Source organism: Cnephaeus nilssonii (assembly GCF_951640355.1).
Source record: "Cnephaeus nilssonii genome assembly, chromosome: 6".
Taxonomy (NCBI): Eukaryota; Metazoa; Chordata; class Mammalia; order Chiroptera; family Vespertilionidae; genus Cnephaeus; species Cnephaeus nilssonii.
In genome coordinates, this window is record NC_137077.1 from 60,163,638 (window position 1) to 60,186,247 (window position 22,610).

At 43.5% G+C, this 22,610-nt stretch overlaps 1 protein-coding gene across 3 annotated transcripts in view; it reads left to right on the forward strand.

Moving 5' to 3' along the window:
- Positions 1-14,842: 14,842 nt before the first annotated feature.
- TBC1D30 (TBC1 domain family member 30) overlaps positions 14,843-22,610 on the forward strand; it is a 142,995-nt gene continuing 135,227 nt past the window's right edge. For all 3 annotated transcript variants that reach the window (XR_013813699.1, XM_079774862.1, XM_079774863.1), the window contains exons 1-2: positions 14,843-15,309; positions 20,174-20,338. Coding sequence is in view for 2 of the 3 variants with exons in the window: in XM_079774862.1 (XP_079630988.1) it covers positions 14,859-15,309; positions 20,174-20,338 (616 nt within the window). In the remaining variant the exon portion in view is untranslated. The remainder of the gene's footprint in view (positions 15,310-20,173; positions 20,339-22,610) is intronic.

Below are 22,610 nucleotides of genomic sequence, written 5' to 3' on the forward strand. Positions count from 1 at the left end.
TTTTTTTTTTAAATATATTTTATTGATTTTTTATGGAGAGGAAGGGAGAAGGATAGAGAGTTAGAAACATTGGTGAGAGAGAAACATCAATCAGCTGCCTCCTGCACAACCCCTACTGGGGATGTGCCCGCAACCAAGGTACATGCCCTTGACCGGAATCGAACCTGGGACCCTTGAGTCCGCAGGCCGATGCTCTATCCACTGAGCCAAACTGGTTAGGGCTCTCTCTCTTTTTTTAATTCTCTCCTGAGGAAATTTTTCCAGTGATTTTAGAGAGTGTGGAAGAGAGAGGGAAAGACAGAAAGAAAAATCAATGTCAGAGAAACACGTAGATTGGTTGCCACCTGCATGAGGGGGAAAGCCTGCAACTGAGGTACATGCCCTTGACCAGAATGGGCTCTGAGACCCTTCCCTCCCTAGGCCAAGGCTCTATCCACTGAGCCAAACCGGCTAGGGATCCAAGTCAGCTCTCTTAATTCCAAGCCTGGTTATATGTTACTCCTCGGCTGTTAATAGTGGTTTCAAACAAACCAACAATTTAGTGTAACCTGGCAGTCTAATGTTCCTTGATGAGTTTTCAAATATTTACCCTAATATTTCTTGGTGAATTTTCTGTTTGATTTTCACCAGCGGATATGTTGATTGATTATAGAGAGGGTGGGAGAGAGAAACGTCCATGTGAGAGAGAAACATAAATCCATTGCCTCTTGTTAGTGCCCCAGACGTGACCCAGGTCCTACAACCTAGGCAAGTGTCCTGACCAGGAATCAAGCCAGAACCTCTCCCCGGCCTTATGCGGGATGATGCTCCAACCAACGGAGCCACACTGGCCGAGGCATCTTGGTGAATGTTTGAAAGCCATCTTAGAAGATGTTGGAGGATGTGTACATTGAATAAAAACAAAACCTGTGAAACATGTCCATCCAACCACATTAAGCAATCTTTAGAAAGTCCCATGAAACTAGAGCTCCAAAAATGTCTGTGGTGGCTCTAGACCTGCTCTACCATACCCCTCTGCTGAAATATAGAAAAACAGAAACTTTTCCTGGCAAGGTGAGTGGCCAAGCCTTATTCCCAGCTCAGAACAATAGGCTGTACCTCCTGGCTCCTAACTAAGTGCATATTCTCTAAGCTGGATCATCCAACACAAAAAGTCTTTTAAACCTTGTGAAAGCACTGTACCATTAGGTAAAAATAATTGTGGAAGTACTTCAAAGTGTCAAATATACAACCACAAGTGTTAGGCAAAAGAAGTATTGTGCCAGTTTTCTACTGGTGGCACCTTCTGAATCGGCACCAAAAAGAGGATCCCATGTAGAACCAAGTTGCGTTGAGGGCACAGAGATTAAGTTTAGGGTGTCCGAGGCAGCTGGAAGTTGTGTGGCAAAGTTAGAAAGAGGAGGAAGCTTTGTAGATGAAAGGCTCCATAAATCTGCATAGATATCCTTTTGAGACTTTGTTGAACACTAAGGTGTATTTTATTGGATAAAGGCACCAGAAGGTAAGACAATGAATAACTAAGGAGATGTAATAATTCTTAAAGGAGGTGGAGATGTTTGAGAACCAGCCAGAAGGGAAAGTCTTCCTTAATCACAAGGGACATTCAGTTGAGAACCCAGGAAGGTTATACCTTAGTAGTCGAGCTAAACTATCATAAATGAAAGGTACTGTACACCTATGATAACAAAATTTAAATACAAGTCTCAAAATATCAAGCTGACCTGCAAGAAACATAACTTGCCTGTTGAAACAAGGTCTCCACTCTTTAAGGGAAGATGAGAAAATCTAAATACTCAACAACATAAAATTCACAATAGAAGTTCCTGCATCCAATAGAAAAATACACAGGCCACCGAACAGGAAAATACGACCAGTAACCAGGAGAAAAATCAGTAATAAATGACAGAATGAGGGAATTAAAGCAAGGTGATAAAACACCTACTATAACTATGTGTTATAATATAGTTTAAACCAGCGGTCACCAACCGGTGGCCCATGGACCACTGGTGGTCCATGAGGTCCGAAAGTTTGGCGACTGTTGACTTTAAACAGATCTAGGCTGCCTGGGCATCCTGCAGGACCTCCTACCCATCCATCACATCGATGACATCATGCTGATTGGGCAGGATGAACAAGAGGCATGCTGGAATCTTTGTTATGACACATGTGCTCCAGAGCGTGGGAGATAGGCCTTATGAAAATTCAGGAACTTGGCACTTCAGTAAAGGATTTTAGGGGCCCAGGGATGTGCCAGGACATTGCCTCTGGAGTAAAAACAAACTGGTGTATTTTGCATCTCTTACTACAAAGAAGCAGCAGTGTTTGGTAGACTTGTTTTGTCTTCTGTATGCAACCCATCCGACCTAGGAATACTGCCCCAGCCCATATAGACTAGTTCCCCCTTTTCTGCAGTTTTACTTTCTGCCATTTCAGTTACCCACTGTCAACCATGGTCAGGAAATATTAAATGGAGAATTCCAGAAATAGGCAATTTGTAAGTTTTAAATTGCGTGCCATTCTGAGTAGCTTGATGACATCTCGCACCATTTCCTCTCTGCCCCACACGGGCGGGCATCCCTTTGTCCAGCATACCCACCAGTTAGTCATTTAGTAGCCATCTAGTCCAGTCGTCGGCCAACTCATTAGTCAACAGAGCCAAATATCAACATTACAACGATTGAAATTTCTTTTGAGAGCCAAATTTTTTAAACTTAAACTTCTTCTAATGCCACTTCTTCAAAATAAACTCGCCCATGCCGTGGTATTTTGTGGAAGAGCCACACTCAAGGGGCCAAAGAGCCACATGTGGCTCGCGAGCCGCGGTTTGCTGACCACGGGTCTAGGTGATCAGATCTACTGTTTAGGTTTCGCAGTGCTTGTGTTCAAGTAACCCTTATTTTACTTAATAATGACTCTAAAGCACAAGAGTAGTGATGCTGGCAATTTGGACATGCCGAAGAGAAGCCATGAAATGCTTCCTTTAAGTGAAAAGATATGTATCTATAAGGAAAAACAACACATAGTAGATATGGGGCTCAGTATTATCCTCCGTTTCAGACATCCCCTGGGGGTCTTGGAACATGTCTCCCACTCCCTTAAAAGGGAGGACTATTGTACAGAGTGTCATGAAAGGCTGTCAGCTTTGAGTGGCGCCTGGAGGTGAAAAGTGCTCAGTAGCAGGCAGGGCTGGCTACATAATCTGCAGGGCCCTTTGTGAAGATCTTCGTCTGACATATTTATACTCAGCAGAAATCACTCACCATGGAAGTGGCACTAAACAACAAATTAGACAAAATAGCTTAGTCAGTTGTTAGCCAGCCTTTGTCATTGGCTACCTAAGTGCTGGCATAAAGGCACCTCACTTACTCTCAAAAAAATGTCACCTGACTACAGGTGAAAGATCAGAATTTTGGTTCTCAGCTGGTATACATTGAGCAATCACAACTTAAATTATTTTTCATTTATTTATTTTATAGAGAGAGAGGGTAAGGGAAAAAGAGAGAAACATTGATTTGTTTTTCCACTTATTTATGCCCTCTTTGGTTGCTTGTATGTGCCCTGACCAGAGTTGAAACCTGCAACCTTGGTGTATCAGGACGATGCTCTAACCAGTTCAGCCACCAGGCCAGGGTCAAGCAATCACAATGTTTTATTATTGCAAAGGAAAGGTTATGTTCTGTTATTTTGCAATCTAGTGTGATATTTAAATATTAATTAAGCCTCAGTCAGATTAGGTCTCCAAAGTTCCTCTAAGCACTCAAATGTTATGACTTAAATATCACTTAACATTAATAGTTCTTACTTATTGACCATATATTACGTACTACTATGCATTTCCTAAGGTCTGTCTAAAGCTTGATAGCTTTTACAAATACTAAAATCCTGTTTTTACTTCTTGTTCCAACTTTTTGAATTGAAAAAGTAAGAGCCTTGTTCATGTATAGTTATTAAACTGAAAATAGATTTCATTGTATTCCAAGCATGTAAAAAATCGTAATCAGCAGACCTAAAGAGCAAAAGTGAGCTACCATGTGGAGAAGCTGAAACACAGCAATGACCTTTTGCATTTCTCATGTGACTCTGGAATGAGTAATCCCTGAGGGATTAAAGTAAAAGGTTAACTGCCATATTTTATAAATCAGCCATTCCAAGAATAATCAAAGCTTTCATCATGGCAATTTAGTCTTTATGTGTATGTCTGCACATGCTGAAAAAAAATTATCAAATTATCAAAAATGTTGAATCTTGTTAAGGTAGTTTCAAATAATAGGTGTCAGAAGGTTATTGACAAGACCCTGATACAGGCTTGGAAATAATTTAAATGTTTACCGTCTGTAGCTTGTACACTAGATTTACATAGATTGCACTTGATAGACTATATTAAATTGTACTTGACTTTGAAATAGATGCTTCTGAGCTTCTTGTAAATATAATGCAATATTGGACCTTATATTTGGTATAAAATAAGTAGTATAATTATTTAAATATTAAAACTAAAGTTTCAAACAAATTAAAACACTAATTATTGTTACTAGCATAACTAACCATAGAAAATTTAATTTTAGCTATTTTCTTTAGTCACCATCAGTTCGGAATCATATTGTTACACCAATGGTTCTCTCTCTTTGTTTAAAATATAATTTTATTGATTTCAGAGAGGAAGGGAGAGGGAGAGAGAGATAGAAACATCAATGATGAGAGAGAATCATTGACTGGCTGCCTTTTGCATGCCCTCTACTGGGGATTGAGCCCACAACCCATGCATGTGCCTTGACCAGGAATCAAACATGACTTCCTGGTTCATAGGTTGATGCTCAACCATTGAGCAACACTGGCTGGGCCAATGGTTATCTCTTACATCCTTCCAGGCACCACGCAGCAGTAATGTAGTGTACAAAAAGGGGCTTCCCTTTGCTACCTCTAGGATTCTATTTAATGGAACTCACTTTTCTTAAGAAGGTTGGTAATTGGTTGGTCTTATCTCTAGTTTTCATTTAATTAATTCAGTTAATTAATTCAACAAATATTTATTGAATACCTATAATGCGATAGGGACTGTTCTAGGTGGTGGGCAAACATCAGTGAACAAAACAGACAAAAATTCCTGCCTTCAGGAGTATACTTTACTGGTGTGAAAGTCCATCTAGTTGTGGTAAGTCCTCCTAGACCTGAACCACCTGCTTGGTTGAGGTTCAGTTTCCATTTGGGTGTCCTCTGTTGCTGGCTTTTTATCTATGGCACTTAAAACACCTGTCTGTTGAATAATTACTCTTGAAAAATGGGAAGTTCACTTTCTAAGGGAATAGCTGTTGAAAAGCCACCTGCTAGAACTCCAGCTGTATGCATATACCAAAATTACAAGCCCCTATCTTGCAAATTTCTGTCTTGCTGGACCATAATTATCCAGGACTATCTACAGTTAAACTGGCCAACTTGGGGCTCTTTTTAAATCTGCACAGTCAATTAGAAAAAAACTACAAAACTAAGCAATGACTCAAACTCAGCCCCCAATGAAAGCACCTAAGCTACCAGCTGAAGCAATCCTATCTAATAAAAGAGTAATATGCAAATTGACCATCACTCCAACACACAAGATGGCTGCCCCATGTGGTCAAAGATGGCTGCCCCCATGTGGACACAAGATGATCACCACAAGATGGCCAGCAGGGGAGGGCAGTTAGGGGTAACCAGGCCTGCAGGGGAGGGCAGTTAGGGGTGATCAGGCCTGCAGGGGAGGGCAGTTAGGGGTGATCAGGCTGGCAGGGGAGCAGTTAGGCATCAATCAGGCTGGCAGGGGAGTGGTTAGGGGGTGATCAGGCTGGCGGGCAGAAGTGGTTAGAGGCAATCAGGAAGGCAGGCAGGCGAGCAGTTGGGAGCCAGCAGTCCTGGATTGTGAGAGGGACGTCCCAGATTGGAGAGGGTGCAGGCTGGGCTGAGGGACACACACCCCCATGCACGAACTTCGTGCACCAGGCCTCTAGTTGGAGATATAAAAGATAACATTATGGAAGCACAGCGTTTAGCTGTTTGACAAAATAGAAAGAAATGGTTAGAACAAGGCTGACTCTGAAAGAAACTTATGGGTAGGTCCAAATGAATGATCACTCCTCCCTAATTGCATACAACATCACAGATTACAATATGTATATGACTTAACTCACTGGAATGCTGAGAAAATGGTTTTATGGGGAAAACAATACAACTGGGAGCCATTTCCATGGATAGCTTTCTAGGCAGACCAAAAATACCAAATCTTCCCAAAGGCAGCCCTGGAAAGCCCATTCATACCTCCATGGGGCATTTTCCCTTGCCTTTAGGACCCTTTGAGGTCTGGCAAATGCACTTTATTCAGTTGCCCCCTTCTCAAGGATACAAATATGTGTTTGTAATGATTTGTGTGTTTTCCCTTTGGGTGGAAACACTCTCATGCTGCAAAGCCACAGCCTCAGCAGTAAAGGAATTACTCCTAGAAATTATGTTCCCCACTTAGGGAATCCCTTCAGAGCTCCATAGTGACCAGGGAATTAATTTTCACAGGACAAATTATACACTCTGTCTGTAAGATCTGGCTGACTTCACATATCTGTTGTGTTTATCATCCCCAGTTCTCTGATCTTGTAGAACAGACTAAAGAGTAATCAAAACTTAATTGGCAAAACTCATAGGGTCCTTTAATCTGCCTTTGTCTAAGGCTCTCCCCTTGGTATTGCTCAGCCTATGATCTGCTCCCATTTGCAAGCATAGTTTGTCTCCTTTTGAAATTATTACTTGGAGACCCATGAGATTAGATCAAGGAATGAATGAACCTGCATTGCTGAAGGAGACCTCATGTCCTATCTAATAAAAGGGTAATATGCAAATTGACTGTCACTCTAACCCACAAGATGGCCAGCAGGGGAGGGCAGTTGTGGGTGATCAGGCCAGCAGGGGAAGGCAGTTGAGGGGACCAGGCCTGCAGGGGAGGGCAGTTGGGGGCAACCAGGTTGCAGGGGAAGGCAGTTGGGGGCAACCAGGCCTACAGGGGAAGGCAGTTAGGGGTGACCAGGCTGGCAGGGGAGGGCAGTTAGGGGCAACCAGGCTGGCAGGGGAGGGCAGTTGGGGGTGACGAGGCCTGCAGGGGAGGGCAGTTGGGGGGGACCAGGCCTGCAGGGGAGGGCAGCTGGGGCGACCAGGCCAGCAGGGTAGGGCAGTTAGGGGTGACCAGGCCTGCAGGGGAGGGCAGTTGAGGGGGACTAGGCCTGCAGGGGAGAGCAGTTGGGGGAACCAGGCCAGGAGGCGAGAGCAGTTGGGAGCAACCAGGCCTGCAGGGGAGGGCAGTTGTGGGGGGACCAGGCCTGCAGGGGAGGGCAGTTGTGGGGGGACCAGGCCAGGAGGGGAGAGCAGTTGGGAGCAACCAGGCCTGCAGGGGAGGGCAGTTGGGGGGGACCAGGCCTGCAGGGGAGGGCAGTTGGGGGCGACTAGGCTGGCAGGGGAGGGCAGTTAGGGGTGATTGGGCAAGCAGGGCAGGGCAGTTAGGGGCAACCAGGCTGGCAAGGGAGGGCAGTTAGGACCTTCGGGCTGGCAGGGGAGCAGTTAGATGTTGATCAGGCTAGCAGGGGAGTTGTTAGGGGGTGATCAGGATGGCAGGCAGAAGCGGTTAGGGACAATCAGGCAGGCAGGCAGGCAAGTGGTTGGGAGCCAGCAGTCCTGGATTGTGAGAGGGATGTCTGACTGCCCTCAAAGGGTCACAGATTGGAGAGGGTATAGGCTGAGCTGTGGGACACACATACACACCGTGCACGAATTTCATGCACCAGGCCTCTAGTTTATTATAAAGAACTTATAAGGGCCCTTACAACTCACACTGGTAGAGCAATCTTCCCATGGCTTGCTCCTGGGAGGCAAAGATCTACAATCCACAATCTCCAACCTGGAGATTATACCTATTGGAAATACCATCTCTATAAAGATGCCTTTCAGCCCTGATGGAAAAGGCCATATGAGGTATTAATAACTAATCCATGTGCTGCTAAACTTAGAGGTATTGACTCACAGATTCATGTTTCTCATTTAAAAAATACCCACACCTGAGTGGTCATCTCAGCCTACTGAAGATCTTAAGCTGAAAATCTCTGAACAATCCAAGACCGCCACTAGAATTTTCATTCTGGATGGAAGCAGATGGCACCTAATGCAGAGGGCTCTCCCAAGACCTGGGACCAGGCCAGTCAGTCATACATGATTCCACACAGCAACCCTTGCACTTCTTCCCTTTGAGCACCTTTGTTTCATTTACTGATCATATTGCTATCACAACTGTGTCCCCCTCCCCCAAACAAAACTCTTTTTGTTTGATAATCCTCACCTGAGGATATTTTTTCCATTGATTTTTAGAGAGTGAAAGAGAGGGAGGGAGGGAGTAGGGTGAGAAACATCAATGTAAGAGAGACACATCAATTGGTTGCTTCCCACACTCGCTCCCACCAGTGCTGCGGATGGAACCTGCAACCCAGGTACGTGCCCTTGACCTGGAATCCAAACCGAGACCTTTCAGTCCAAGGGCTTATGCTCTAACCATTGAGCTACACTGGCCAGGGTTTGCTGGAACAAAACTCTTAAGAAAACATTCTTTCTTTTCCTAGCCCTTTAGTCTGATTTCAAGATGAACACACTCAGATTCTTATGTCTGCTTACTACAATGACTACCCTATTTGCCCTTCAACACCCTTTTGCTCCTACTATCCAATGATTACCCAACAGTACTAATTTAACTGACTGTTGGATATGCAACTGAGCTAACCATACTCATGATGAACCAGAACTAGTGGCTTGGCCATTGAACCTTGAAAGCTTACAAAACCTAACTGGACATAACTCCAGATTTAAAGTCGTTCTTTATTCTCAAACCTCAAAAAATATTGATGGAACAAATGACCTTCCTGTGTCCAGATCCATTTATAAGCTCCCCAACCCACAAAGAAATACCCATAAATACAGTCTGGACTCTTACCAATAACTTGCCTATCTGTTTTGAAAATATAAACAGTTCAGGCATACTTTCAGGTTTTGTCCCTTTAAAAATGTATGACTACACTCTTTTGTATGATGCAAACGACCATGAGTTCACAACTCAATGGGCTTTAAGTGACTATAATATTACTTCTTATGTTACCTCTCTAATGTTGGGAAATTCAAGGAATAATACCACTCAGTCCTGCAAATGTCCTGCTCCTATATACTACAAGGGGTCTAGATAAAAAATCTGGTATTTGATGTAAAATGGATAAAAATCTATCGCTTAGGGAATTCCAGCCTGCAAACTTGGAACAAACTCTTTTAATCCTAACCCAAATATATAGAAACCTCAGGTGCTCTTTTAATCATTCTTACGATAACTTGAATGTCTTCTGTGTTGGCAACTATTGTGATCATCCAGCATATGAAGGCTACGAAGTCCCTCCTTCGTAAGTAGAACATACTACTCCCCTCAAAGTCTTGGTTGAAGGACCTAATTACATGATTTCACTTGAAGGTACTAGCTGTTTCTTCTTGTGTGGGATGCAAATATATCACCTTGTCAACCCCATGGTGAGGCAGATATGGTATTGTGATATCAGCTCCTGATACTGTCACCAGAAGATTCTCCCTTCCTCTGCCATTATCCACAATCTATAAACTTCTACCAAAACAGACCAAATGGAATTGGTATTTTGGGCATGGTCTTTTCAGTCCTCTTTCCACTGATACCCCATAATAAATGAAGCTTTGGGTAGGCCTTCACTAGAGCTTCCTTTCAGGTATGGAGTAGCTGAATTAGAAGACTATCAGAAATCTTACTATTTTTGTAGCACAAATATTGAATGCTACTACAACTGCTCTTGAAGGACAATAAGCAATAATTGAGACTGGCTGGGAGTATACTTCACATCTGTAGGGCTCTAGATGTGATAGCTGTCCAACAAAGCGATACTTATGCCCTATTGGGAAGAATGTTTTCTATGTTAACAAATTAGATAAAGTGGTACAATAGTTTGAGGTTCTAAAACACAATGTTAAGGTCCTTGAACAGAGAAAACAGTACCCTATAAGTTAGGATTGGACAGACTTATTTAGCTGGCTGCCTAGAGGAATAGGGTTTCATTCTACATTACAGGACTTAATCATATTGGTTTTTGTGATTATACTATTCACTACCTTAATTAGGTGTCTGACCAGGTGCATCCAACAACAACTAACAGCCACTATCACAATAATGATAGCCCAATGCCTAGAGGTGTTACAATGAATAAATTCGACCGAGACCACCTCTACAAAGGAATTTTTGATCTGAGGAATGTGACTTAGCCCTACTAACTCTCTTACTGTATACTACCCTCTCTTCTATGTGGAAAGTGACATATCAGGAATGAGCATTCCTGGAGATGAGGGATCAATGTTGTTCTCCCAATGACATACCAATGATACTTCCCAATGGTTGATCATCAATGCTTTCTCAGGAAAGATCTCAATCCAAAGAGGGAAACATGACAGAAAAACAGCAAAATGGAGTTGATGTTGTCAAGAGAGCACTGTAAAATAGAGCTGGGAGGTCTCTGGGAAGCTGAGCTAACTCACTTCCTTCCATGTGAAACTGAACTTTTGAACTGGGCTAAACCAAAGAGCTACATCCTCATACAGTTTCTGGAACTGGTTCTGCATCACTACACTCTCTATTAAATAAGCAACCAGTCATGGATAGCATAGTGTAAATTGGCTTGCCAGCCCCAATCACAGCTCCTTCAAAGCAATTTATGTAATCCTCTTGAAAGCCTCCCCTTTTCAGTCTTTATAAACTCTACCTCTTTCTTTCCCCCTCAGAACACATTGGGTTTCTACTTAAATCTGTGACTTCTAGATTTGAAATTCCTAAGGCCTCCAAATAAATCTTTTGTTTGCCTTCCAGTTCTTGGCAAAATTGATTGACACTGGCAGAAGAAAGATAACAAAATAAATCAGTAGGTGATTTGGTATGTTGGGAAGTGGTAAGTATTATGGGGACGGGGGGGGGGGGGGGTGGGGGAGGGCGGAGAACAAAGAAGGGGAAGAAGGGAATACTGGGAGGGAGGATAGGGAGCTGTGATTCCAAACAGAGTGGTTAGGAAAATCCAGTGAGAGGCCATTTAGCAGAGATCTAACCCTGGTGAGAGAAGAGTCATATGGCTATTTGGGGAGAAATCATTCCAACAAGTGCAAAGACCTTGACTTTGCTTTCCTTATTAGTTCTTATTTTGCCCATTTCCTCTCCTCAGGTAATTTGGTAATGATGGGGAATGGGAAATAACTTTGAAGTCCTGATTAATTTAACAATGTCGACCTGCTGTTTTTCCTGGCCTTTGTCACCATCCCCTTTAGCTCATGATGAGTTTCTTTACCCATAGGTCCTGAGAGAGAAACCCTGGATGAGAACAGTGTTGAAGACTAGCAATTATCTCATCTCTAACTGGGTTGAGATAGAGAGAAAGGGCTGGGAAATCAACTAAGAAAAGAGATCCAATTTCAGTGTTTCCCTTTATAAAAGTCCTGCTTCTTACAAAGTTCAGCATATGAAGGAAGGCTCTCAGGACTCTATTCAATGCCAGAGACAATAGAAAAAAAAAATAAAACACCTCAAAAAACAAAACAAAATCTATACATGTAAAAGGCTAATATGCTGTGCCCTACCCTCTGGGTAATGATGTCACATAGCAACGCCCGCTTCCTTGCAGTTTCTTCAGCCCAGGAACACAACTTGCTTTCTAGCCAGGTGGAAACACTTTACACTGTAACCAAATGTCTGTGAAGTGTTTTCCCGTGCCTCATCTCATTTGATCCTCACAGAAGTCATGGAGTAGGTAGATAGAAGACTTGGTAGAATCCTACCGTATTTTCCGGTGTATAAGATGACTTTTTAACCCAGGAAAATCTTCTATACGCCCAGTCGTCTTATATGCCGGAAAATACGCTATTTTCTTTTCATTAGCAGTACAATGGAGATTTAGAAAACTTAGAAACTTGACCTGACTGAAAAGAAGAAATGGTGGACCTTGAAAATGATTTCTGGATCAATCAAAGGACTTGTATGCATGCATATAAGCATAACCAATGGATGCAAAACTCTGGGGGGTGGGGGCATATATGGGAGTGGGGTGTGGGGAGGGCAATGGTAAGATATGTACACATATAATACCTTAATAAAAAAATTGGAAAAAAAAAAGAAAAAAAAGAAAATGATTTCTGGTTTTCTCACTGCACAGAATATAGTCAAACACTGCTGCAGTTAAATATTTTACCCTTTGTTCTCCCTGCGTGATCTACAATAATAATCTGCTTCATGTTGATATTTACTGCTGTGTTGCTGACAATTACCCGAAAGAGAAGTTGGGTGCTTCACTGGGCTGGAAAAAGTTTAACTACATCAGAAAGCAGGTCTAATTAAGCAAGTTTATTCTATGTCTATAAAAGGCTAAGTTGACTCGTGCATGCACGATACATAAAAGCTCTCACTGGTGCCAATTGCACACGTGTGTTTCCATCTGTCATTGTTGATTGTGAATTTGGTTGACACCTCTACTACAGAGAAAGGGCGAATAGTGATATTAAAATATTTCTTCTAATTAATTTCCTTTCAATGTGCACAAATTTGTGCACCGGGCCACTAGTTATAAATAAGTAATCCCATTCTATTTCACACATTTTAAAATTAAATAGATAACATAGTAGTTGATACACATAAACATAAAATAATATTTCTAATATAATTTTTAAAATATATATTTTAAAAGATTTCAGAGAGGAAGGGAGAGGGAGAGAGGTAGAAACATCAATGATGAGAGAGAACCATTGATTGGCTGCCTCCTGCATGCCCTGACTGGGAATCGAACTGTGACCTTGATCCCTCATAGGTGGTTCATAGGTGGACGTTCAACCAGTGAGCCATGACGGCCAGGTTCTAGTATAATTTTAAATTATGGATACCTAAGAGAAAGTTATAAAACTTCTACTTTCCTTCTATTAACTCCAGTTTCGAAAAGGGTCCTATTGTTCTCACTCTACGTTTACATGTATTGTGGTGGTAGTGCAAAGGGACCTGTCAGGCAAGGCTCTACTATGAAAGTGCCTTGAAAAGTAAAGTGTGTTATTCAAACATCAAGCATCACCACTGTTCACTAGGTGCACTGTTGCTTCTTTTAGAAATATGGCAACAATTTAATAGCATTAGGAGATAGACATGACCTCCTTCCCTTCCGGCCCTGCCCCCTGGTCAAACTCCCAGACGAACTTCCGGTGGAGGGGACAATTTGCATACTATGCTTTTATTATATAGAAGGAGGAGGAATGTTATACACCTCAAACTAATATAATGTTATGTGGTCAGTTGTACTCAATTAAACAAATAGAACTTACCTGCTTTATAGTATTAAAGTGAGATAGTGCCCGGGACTCCATTTAAAAAAAACAGTGCCTGGCACAAATAAAGCACTCAAAGACGCTGACAATTATTATTAAACTAGAGGCCCAGTGTACGAAATTCGTGCAAGGGTAGGGTCCCTAGAGGCTGCCAGCCGGGGCCTCCCTTCACACTTGCCTTGGCCTGCTGCTGCCCACTCACCTGCTCCACCATCCCGCTGCAGTCCTGCTCTCCTCGGGGCCCATAGGGGCTGGCAGAGCCTCCACTGCCGCCCGCTGCCAGTGCGGCCATGGTACGCACCGCCCCCTGGTGGTCAGCGCATGTCTAACTCCCGGTCGTTGGAACTCCCACCTGTAGGAACAATTTGCATATTAGCCTTTTATTATATAGGAGGATTTGCAAAAATATCTACAGTGGAAGGGTACCTCAGTGTTCTACTGAGAACTACCATAAACATACATCTCTCAGGATATCATGTAAACTTTTGTGTACTGTCAAAAATCAGCGACATCAATTTATTATTAGTTTGGTTATCTCCTGGGCATTTATTTATTTTTATTTATTTATTTATTTTTAATATATATTTTATTGATTTTTTAAGAGAGGAAGGGAGAGGGATAGAGAGTTAGAAACATCGATGGGAGAGAAACCGACCAGCTGCCTCCTGCACACCTCCTACTGAGGATGTGCCCGCAACCAAGGTACATGCCCTTGACCGGAATCGAACCTGGGACCCTTCAGTCCGCAGGCCGACGCTCTATCCACTGAGCCAAACCAGTTAGGGCGATCTCCTGGGCACTTATTAAATCCTCATTCTGTTAGGTCTTGTGTCAGGGAATTAGTTGCCCTTAATCCAATACTTGATCACTGGAGGAAACAGTTCACAGCGCTATTAAATCTGAAGTGTATGTCAGCCCTTCGGAAAGGTTATTGTCCCAAACTAACTAAGAACACCTTGAAAGGCACCCAAGTCTGGCGGGAAGGTGAGAAGGGCATTGTGCCCCGGGATGTGAAGAAGGGAGCTCCCTGCCCCTGCCTACTGGTTGGCGTTCAGAACGCTCCGGGCATTATTTCCAACCGGCGGCTGAATAGATGCAGGAGTTGCTCCCCTTTCGAGTTAAGTCACGTGCTTAAAGGCGAAGGTGGCAGCGCCAGAGCGCCCTTCCCCCTCCGGCCGCAGGGCCCTCACCTGCTGCAGGTGTCCCCAGGTAGTGGGACGCCTGGCCACCCAGCTCTCCTCCCGCTCGGACCCGAGGGCCGGCGACTCGGATGCCGGCCCGGAGAGGGGAGCGGGGCTGTGGGGGCAGGTGAGGCGCCGTGGGGATCCGGAGCTCGCCGGCTTGGCGGCCGGCCGAGGGCACCCCGCGGGGGAGAGGCCGCGCCTCCTCCCGGAACTGGCAGGCGGCCGGCGGGGAGCGGCGGGAGCGGGGCGCCGCGCACCACGCCGGGGGCCATGGAGGTCCTTCCCACGGGCGGGGGCCCGACCCGGCGCCCCGAGCCTGAGGCGAGGCCGGAGGACGTCGTGGAGGAAGCGGTTCCTGCAGTGCCCCCGGCTCCACCCCTGCGGGACGCGCCCGCGGCGGGGCTGCCGCCGGACCCCCCGGCTTCCTGGGAGGGCGAGGAGGACGCGGAGCCCGGCGAGCGGCGGGGCGGGCGGACCAGCCGCACGGCGTCCCTGGTGAGCGGGCTGCTCACCGAGCTGTACAGCTGCACCGAGGAGGAGGAGGCGGCCGGCGGGGGCCGCGGGCCCGGGGGCCGCCTGCAGCGCCGCGACAGCCTCGACAGCTCCACCGAGGCCTCGGGCTCCGACGTGGTCCTGGGCGGGCGCGGCGACTCCCGGGAGCTGCAGGAGCTGCGGGAGCGGCCGAGCCAGCGGCACCAGCGGCTGTACCTGCGGCAGAAAGGTGAGGGCCGGGCGGGGAGCCTGCCGCAGCGGGGAGCCTGCCGCAGCGGGGAGCGGCCGCAGCCCCCCACCCTCACCCCCCGCCCCGGCCCCGGCCCTGCGCTCCGGGCCCCCGCGCTCACCTGTGCGCACCCGGACTGAACGGTCTAGCGCACGGACGTTAAGTTCGGGGTCTCCGTGGATGTGTTGCCGGCGTCCACAGTGTCACGAAAACACGACTAGACGTAGTTCTTGTCTCCCTCACCCGCATCCCCTTCGAGCCGTGGAGTGGAGCCTCCGTGGCTGGCGTGGCAGCGGCGGTCTCCACGCCGCCCCGCGTGTTTGTGGAGGCGCCCAGGGCAGAGGCAGTCCAGGTTCTGATGTCGCCGGAACAGCTGTTAGGACAGGTTTGGAGTTTCTAAGTGCCCGTGACGTAGGGCGCTGGGACCAGTGAGGCATCTGGGGGCTTTTTTTTTTAGTTTAAATAATCCGCCTCCCTGGCCACACTACCGGGATAGTGTTTAACTAGCGAGGCAGAATAATTCCATAATTCGGTTTCTAAGCAGAACGTGTGAATTCCATTTCTGCCGGAACGTCTGGTTTCAAGAAGCTCACTAGGTGGGCTTTTTATTAGTGGAGGGCCCTGGTGTGTTGGCATTATCACGCGGAGAATGTTGACATTATCAGTTGGACAGGTCATCTGAAAATGGCCTTGGTTTTCAGGGGGAGAGGAGAATTTGGTGTTTCTTTTGTTATCAGACTCTGATGCTGTGTCCTAATTGAGATCTCTTCCCCCCCCCCCCCCCGCCCCCGCCCCAACTGTTAATAAGTAGTTTGCCCTTCAGGCACTAACACAGTTATTACAGTTGTCTTTTTTTAAAATAGATATGTCAAGACTTCAATTTACAAAATGAAGTGAGGTGTGGAAAACATGCTAAACCACAACATTTCTTGAATTCATGTCCTTGTGCTAAACTACCAGGGGAGAGGGGAAAGAGAGGATGCATACTATAATGATATCCTGTCTCCTCTAATTGAAAAAATCAGACTAGCTGTTGCTAGAAAACAAAAGAAAAGGAAAAAACATAACCAGAAAAGGAATAAATCTGTCTGCTTTCTCAAATCTATGTAAACAGCTTTCAGCTTCCTCTTTTGGCTTCCCAGTGAAGATTTTTTTCCCAGCTGATTGTTACAAATGACTTCCACCTTCCTCCCCCTGCCTGGGACTTGGCTGGAGTTGTGCCATTTCGTTTTATACAATTATTTGGCTGTTCTCAGAGCGTCTGTTTATGCCTAGAGTTCCGTAGGGCAATAGTTCTTTTAGAATCCAACAAAATCAATTTTGAAGAATTATGATTTGGCTTTTCATTACCGAGCAAATTAGGTGGATTAGTAATTTCCTTTTGGAAGAGGAAATATGGCAAGCTAATTTTTAAAGAAGTAACACTACAGCTTTGCAAGTGGATTTCAAACAAGCGACCACTGTAATAATCATTCTTTTTTTTTTTAATTTAAATTCTTTATTGTTTAAAGTATTACATAAGTCTCCTTCCCCCCCCCCCTCCCCCCCCCCCCCCCCCCCGCCCCGCACTGACCACTCCCCGGCCGCCCCCACTCCCCAGCACATGCCTTCACCCCCCACCCCCCTGTCTGTGTCCATTGGTTATGTTCATATGCATGCATGCAAGTCCTCTGGTTGATTTCTTACTCCCTCACCCCCTGCCTTCCCTCATACTTTTGACAGTCTGTTCAATGCTTCTGTGACTCTGGTTCTATTTTTGTTCATCAGTTTATGTTGTTCATTATATTCCACAAATGAGTGAGATCCTGTGATATTTATCTTTCTCTGACTGGCTTTTTCGCTTAGCATAATGCTCTCCAGTTCCATCCACGCTGTTGCAAATGGTAAGAGTTCCTTCTCTTTTACAGCAACGTAGTATTCCATTGTGTAGGTGTATCACAGTTTTCTATAGTAATCATTCTTAAGACCTGTAAGTATGCGTTGCCCAGGTCTCAGTCTTATTGCATGGTTAGTTGCTTGTTAATCTTTTCTTGCAGTCAACCCTGTTAGGATGAACAAGATACCATATTCTAATAGCTACGCCCCCTCCACCTTTATCAAGAAACATCATTAGAGTACTAAGAAAGAAATAATCAGGTGATGGAAACAGCTGTCTGCTTAATTTTACAGCTTATTATAGGTTACCTGTTTTGTGTGTTTTTTTCAGGGTCAAAAAAAAAAAATAAATCTCTCAACATAGTACCTAGTAGGAATCTCATATAATGCAGGTAACCTGTGTATTAATTCTCTCATTTTTTCTGTTAGAGATTTTGCTGTAGCATCGATGTAGCACCTATTTTTACATATTTAGCATGTGTGGGTCCTTTATTTATTTGAGGCACCAAAATGGTTTCTCAGGAAATCTACACTCTTCTCAGTGTTTTCATTAAGGGATGAACTTTCGAGTCAAATGCTTGAGCTGATATCCTGCTACTGTTCCTTACTAACTGTGGGACCTCAGGCAAGCTATTTAACCTCTCCATCTCATTTCTCTCACTTATAAGTAGGGATAATAATAATAATACCTACTTCATAGGACTGTACTGAGAATTATATAAGTTAATGTGTATAATGTGCTCAATAAATGTTAGATATAATAATATTTATTTTATACACTGGGATTCCTTAGAAAGAAAATTGTCCATTGTTTGTCACTTGATCTCATTTTTTCCTATTTATTTAAAACTGTGTTAGGAGCTGTAGCTGATGCCGTGGGGCATACAAAGATAAAGACGACTTTATTCCTGTCTTTGGGATGCTTGTATACCAGCAAATCATGCTGTACATTTCCAAACTCAACCCTGAAGATTTTCCCATATTGGACAATGCATATAATTCAGAGATCCACAGAGCCGTAGATACCTTAAGAGTCATTGAAAAATGACTCTTTTGTGGAAGAAAGTGTAATTTAAATGCAAGATGATAGTCCTACCCCTAGAAGGAAAAATTTTAAACATTCAAAGAAAGCCTATCTGCTCACTCTGAAGGAATCTCAGAATGAAGAGCCTCTGATCTCCTCTGGTAGCTGGTTCTCATAGTTGATCATTCTTAGAACCCAAATAGTAAGTGAGCTCTTATTTCCCATGACATGCCACCGTGTTTGAACTCAGGGTGAGAGAAATAACTGGTCTGTGTTCTCTTCTTCATAGACATTCCTTATTCTTATTTTAGTGCTACTTATGTTAATGTTTATAAAGAATATTCACATTTGTTTCTCAGAATAACCTAGTATTCTAAGCATAATTTGAGTCTTTGAGCACGACCTTGCCTAAGATCACACAGGTAGTTGGTTGGCCCATAGGAAGTTCGTATTCACTCAAGGTCAAATAGCATTTTCCAAATGACGTGGTCAGCTATGACAGAGGTTAAAGCAACGCCCTGCACTTCTCTTATACTGACTCACAAAGTTCACTTCCTCTGACCTCTGAAGTATTTTTCTTACTTTGGAACATTTCTTTTGTTCTCTTCCGATCCTGTCTAGTTTCTCCAAATCATTTTCAACATGAGTAGATCCAACCCTCACACAGGACCTCTATTGAGGGCCTAGCCAATGCCACGCTGAGAGGAAGGCTTTCCTGTAATGACTGACGGTAATGTCAGTGACAAACAACACTCCCAAATTGTAAGGATCATTCACATAAAGATTGTTGACATTTCCCATTCCCAAGTATTTTTTCGCTTGTAGAAAACTGCTGTTGAGACTATTAGCTTTATGAATATAGAATTATTTTTAATTTATTGATTTAAAGGAAATTTACTTTCTGCACATTTGAAAAATTACAGAGTCTCAAAGATGAGATATTGTACCTAATATTCAAGCTATTGGAAGGCTGAATATTTAAAACGAAACCAGTATTTTCACATTTACTTGCATTAGAAAATGTGGTAGTATTATTTACTTTTGACTGATGATTTGTGCCGGGCCAGCTCAGCCAAGGGTTCGGTGAGGGCGGTGAAGGATTGAAGAAAAGACAGACAAAGAGAATAAGCTGGGTCTTGTGGATCTCCTGTGCTCTTGCTTTATTTTATAGCCAGAGGTAAACAAGGTAGTGGTCACCATAGTTACAATGTTCTTGGTGGCTTTGCCAACAGGTCAGTCCGAGGCTTAACCCTATAACCGTTCCCTACAATTATTTACAAACAAAAGTGAATACTTTAAAAAATATTTATCAGGCCCTAGCTGGTTTGGCTCAGTGAATAGAGTGGACTGAAGGGTTGCGGGTTCGATTCCCGTCAAAGGCAGGTGCCTCAGTTGCAGGCTCGATCCCTGGTCCTGGTCGGGGCCCATGTGGGAGGCAAACAGTCGGTGTGTCTCTCTCACATTGATGTTTCTCTCTCTCTTGTCTCTCCCCATCCTCCCTCCCTTTCACTCTCTTTAAAAATCAATGGAAAAATATCCTTCAGTGAGGACTAACAACAACAATAAAATATTTATCAGGTTTATCATTGATGCAACAGACTCAAAAAGATTATTTTCTTGCAGCTTAGCCTCTCAGTACATTGATGATACCAAATACACACGCCAGTTTTCAGGCTTTGAAAGGCAAATTTGCAACCAGAGCTAAGTATGGTAAAATCAAGTGTCTTGCTTAGATATTACAGGTAGATAAAATTTATTTTACAGTATTTGTCTCATTGACAGGGCAAGAAATGGATGAGTGACTTATTTGAGCAGAATATCTTAACTGAATACTGAGTGAGAACCCAGAATTACCTGCAGGGATGTTCTAGAATCTCGATAATTATCTTACGATTAGTATCATGTTGGCATTTGTATTCCTCTCAGGGTGTTTATCGTTCTATTTTAAATCTTCTTTTCTGATAGACACTAATGAACTGAAGACGATCCTCCGAGAGCTTAAGTACAGAATTGGCATTCAGTCGGCGAAGCTACTCCGGCAGCTGAAGCAGAAAGATCGGCTTCTGCACAAAGTCCAGAGGAACTGCGATATTGTGACTGCGTGCTTGCAGGCCGTGTCACAGAAGAGAAGTAAGTGCTGGAGTGGGGTTAGCCCCTTGGCCACTTGGCGACTGAAATGGTAGTGAGCTGAGTCAATTAGTCGTGTTTTTGAATCTGTTGAAAAGTTTTAAATGGAAACTTGTCCCCTCAGAACTAAGAACTAGGAACAACTCGTACAGCTTCCTGTTTTTCTCAGTTAAAATGTATGTTGCATGTCTGAGGTTACAAACTTAGTTTTCTTATTCTCAATTTGCAGCAGCACTTCACTGTGACATTGGTTATTTTTACCTGATGCTAAACAATGACGAAAATCTTTATTCTAAAAACAGCACCCGATAGATACAACCTAAAAGGCATATCTTTGTTTTCGTATTCTCTTTGTGCTTCGTAAGTGAATTAAAAACTGATTTAAAAGGAGACCCTTGTAACAGGATCTTACCACTTGCCCTGAGACCTGAAAAGGACAAAATATTTTAACAAACCCATCTAGTAGGTAATCCAGTCATAACTAAGAGATGCATGGTTTGTTAATTGAGTTAAAAATTGTTAAATTACTAATGCATGTCCAATACCAGATAAAAGCTTGTGAATTAATTTTATAATTCTCCATGCAATCGTTTTCTGTTTTATTCTGCTAACATTTCCCTATTTTTGTTTTGTATTCTTTATTAACATGCAGCATGGCAGAACAGTATGTTCAGGTATGGTAAATACAGGCACCAACGAAGTGTTTTGCTAAAACACCTGTGGCAACTTTTTAGGTGCATGTGAAAGTTGCCTTTTCCTGTTCCTTTACTCTGTCACATTTTATATGTAAAGTGACACCTCCTAGAGTTGTTTTTTTTTTTTTTAAATTCCAAATTAAGATATGTTTCTTTTCATAAAACAATTTTCAGGGCATGGGTAGTTTCAGATTACATTAATGGTTACATTCTAGTCTTACGTTTATTATTGGAAGAAAGTACTATGTTTTCTTCCTCCTCTTTTATTATATCACTGCTTGTTATCCCCAAATTCTTCTTCTTGCTGTTTACTAAAGAAGGTTTCAACCTAATGTGTATTAAATACAATGCTGCTCGATTATCATCCTATATAATAAAAGGCTAATAGGCAAATCGACTGAACTGCGGAACGACCACTTGCTATGATGCGCACTGACCACCGGGGAGCAGACACTCAACGCAGGAGCTGTCCCCTGGTGGTCAGTATGCTCCCACAGGGGGAGTGCCACTCAGCCAGAAGCCGGGCTCATGGCTGGCGAGCGCAGCAGTGGTGGTGGGTGCCACCTCTGTGGCAGTGCTAAGGATGTCTGATTGATGGCTGGGAGTGGGCCTAAGCCGTCAGTCAGACATCTCCTGGACTGCGAGAGGGAGCAGGCTGGGCTGAGCCCACAACCCAGGCATGTGCCCTGACTGGGAATTGAACCGTGACCTCCTGGTTTGTGGGTCAATGCTCAAGTCTCCACACGGACCAGATGTTGAGTAGACTGTTTTTGAATAGAGTTTTCTCCAGAGCCAGGCACTTGTCTGAAATAGCTAGAGAAGGAGGAGAGTATAGCTATATAGATGTGTATATATATCTATGTCTGTCTATAAAACATTGGCATGCATTATAGGTATCTGATGTTTCTCCATGGATTCTGATTGATTCACAAGTGCCCAGTAAATATGTTATCATTTTCCTCTTCCGGTAGTTTCACTTTTTGCCTCTTTCCTCAAGTCCAATAATAACAATTAGAGTTCTGAAGAACTGAGGTTTTACTGTCACACTGAACTTTCATTTTAGTAGTGATTGGCACTGATGCATTCAAATACATGTTAACTCATTTACATTTAATATGCAAAAATCCAGATAACCTTTTCCCCCCACATGGATTCAGTGCTTATAGTTCTTTCCATAAGTGACTTTCCTCCTTCCATAACCTACTATGGAATAAAACTATTTTAATATTTATTAAAATGGGTTATTTCCTGTTGATAAATTAAAGAGGTATAATAATTTTGAAATAATCATAAGTAAGTGTGGATTATGAACCAAAATGACTAGATCATTTTTATTTCTAACACAGATGATGTAACTACTTAGACTTTATAGTTTCATACACTAAGCCTTATGGTAGAATCCCTTTATTTTAAAATGCGTGGGAATAAGAAAAGGATCAAAATTTGCCTTATAGAAGAGCAGATTTCCCCCTTATATTTATCCATTCATCTAAGGATAATCATGGTATAACCAATTTAATATTAATAATAAAACCAATGCCCTAGCTCAGTGGTCGGCAAACCACGGCTCGCGAGTCACA